Here is a 1386-nt window from a genome sequence, read left to right on the forward strand (position 1 = left end):
TTAAAAATCATATGGTGAACCTATAATTCTATGTCCAGTGGATTTTAAAACACATGCTATCCATACAGTTGGAGTAAGGTCAATATGTCAACACAGACAATGTGAAGGTTTTCCAAGTTTCTGATGAGGTGAATCAAGGTGGACAACTGGAATCTATGGTCCCTGAATCTGCAGGAATTAAGAAGCAGCAGATAGCGACACTGCCTGTCATGGCTTATACCCTCCAATCCCTTGTGGTGTTGGCTCTGCTAGAGCCAGGCCTGCTGGTCTCTGTGTTTTGAAAGCACCTCCGGCCACCAAGACCAAGATGGCTGCGAGACTCGGTGCCTTCCTCAAGAATGCCTGGGACAAGGAGCCAGTGCTGGTCGTGTCCTACGTCACTGGGGGCCTCGCTATAATTATGGCCCCATTCAGCCCCTACTTCAAGTACTCCGTCATGATTAACGAGGCCATGCCCTACGACTACCCAGTGCCCGTCTGCGATGATGGGAACATGCCGGACGTGCCCAGCCACCCCCAGGACCCTCAGGGCCCCAGCCCGGAGTGGCTGAAGAAACTGTGAGCACCTTCACTGACAGAGGCGGCCCCTCCCACGGCTCCCAATAAAAATGTGCAAACCGAAAAAAAAACCACAGAAAGCACCTCCAACAGCAGCTGCCAATCCTACTGCCTCTGTGTGCTCAGACATGGAAGACCTGTGTCTCCTGGTGAACATATGACTTCTTTGGTGACTTGAAAATGATTGGCCTTGCTGTGCTGCTGACAGTTCTTTACCCAGTAGATTAAGTTTCAGAGATCATGAGGCAAATTAAGTTTCAGAGGTCATGAAGCAAACACCACGATTTTGATTTCAACTTTAAAAATGTCTTAAGCGTCATCTTTTAGTCTTCTAAATCATTTTCACTGAACAGTTCAATAGGACCTGCAGTGTCTTCATGGCATAACAGAGGTTTTAGCCTAAGGCTCAAACTGAGATTGAGACACATCTGGTATATTGCACGGAGACCCAGAAGGAATGGATGGCATGCTCATATGGGATGCTTTGAGAAGAGTTTAATAAGAACTATTTACAAATGTGTGGGCTGAGTATAGAAAACTCTCAAGGATGGTGTGGTTCCCCAGAGACTATAAGAGCAGAAGCTATTACCACCTTTTGGCACGAAGGAAAATGGGGAGGGAGCAGTTTGTGGAACCTGGAGATCAAGACCACAGCTGTGGGAGCTGGCATTCAGCATCTCTGTTAGAGGTTGGTCAGAGTTCTTGGAAAAACATCTCACTGAAAGGAAAGCAAAAGGAAACTCAAAAGGCTTGTTGATCTTAACATAAGCACATGACTGATTCCCTCAAGAGTCTCCCAGAAATAACTAGAGGAGTGAGAAGGAGGAG

General features: G+C 47.0%; 1 protein-coding gene across 1 annotated transcript; it reads left to right on the forward strand.

The window, feature by feature from the left end:
• Nucleotides 1-299: 299 nt before the first annotated feature.
• On the forward strand, nucleotides 300-629 carry LOC102145434 (NADH dehydrogenase [ubiquinone] 1 alpha subcomplex subunit 3). Its single transcript, XM_005557489.5, has one exon. It carries the CDS (start codon nucleotides 308-310, stop codon nucleotides 560-562), a length of 255 nt encoding a protein of 84 aa, XP_005557546.2. The 5' UTR covers nucleotides 300-307; the 3' UTR covers nucleotides 563-629.
• The last annotated feature ends 757 nt before the right edge of the window (nucleotides 630-1386 follow it).

The sequence above is a fragment of the Macaca fascicularis genome, chromosome 6, assembly GCF_037993035.2.
Source record: "Macaca fascicularis isolate 582-1 chromosome 6, T2T-MFA8v1.1".
NCBI classification, from domain to species: Eukaryota; Metazoa; Chordata; class Mammalia; order Primates; family Cercopithecidae; genus Macaca; species Macaca fascicularis.

Excerpts from the sequence above, each read along its gene's own strand:
- LOC102145434 (XM_005557489.5), top strand. The coding sequence starts at position 308 with ATGGCTGCGAGACTCGGTGCCTTCCTCAAGAATGCCTGGGACAAGGAG.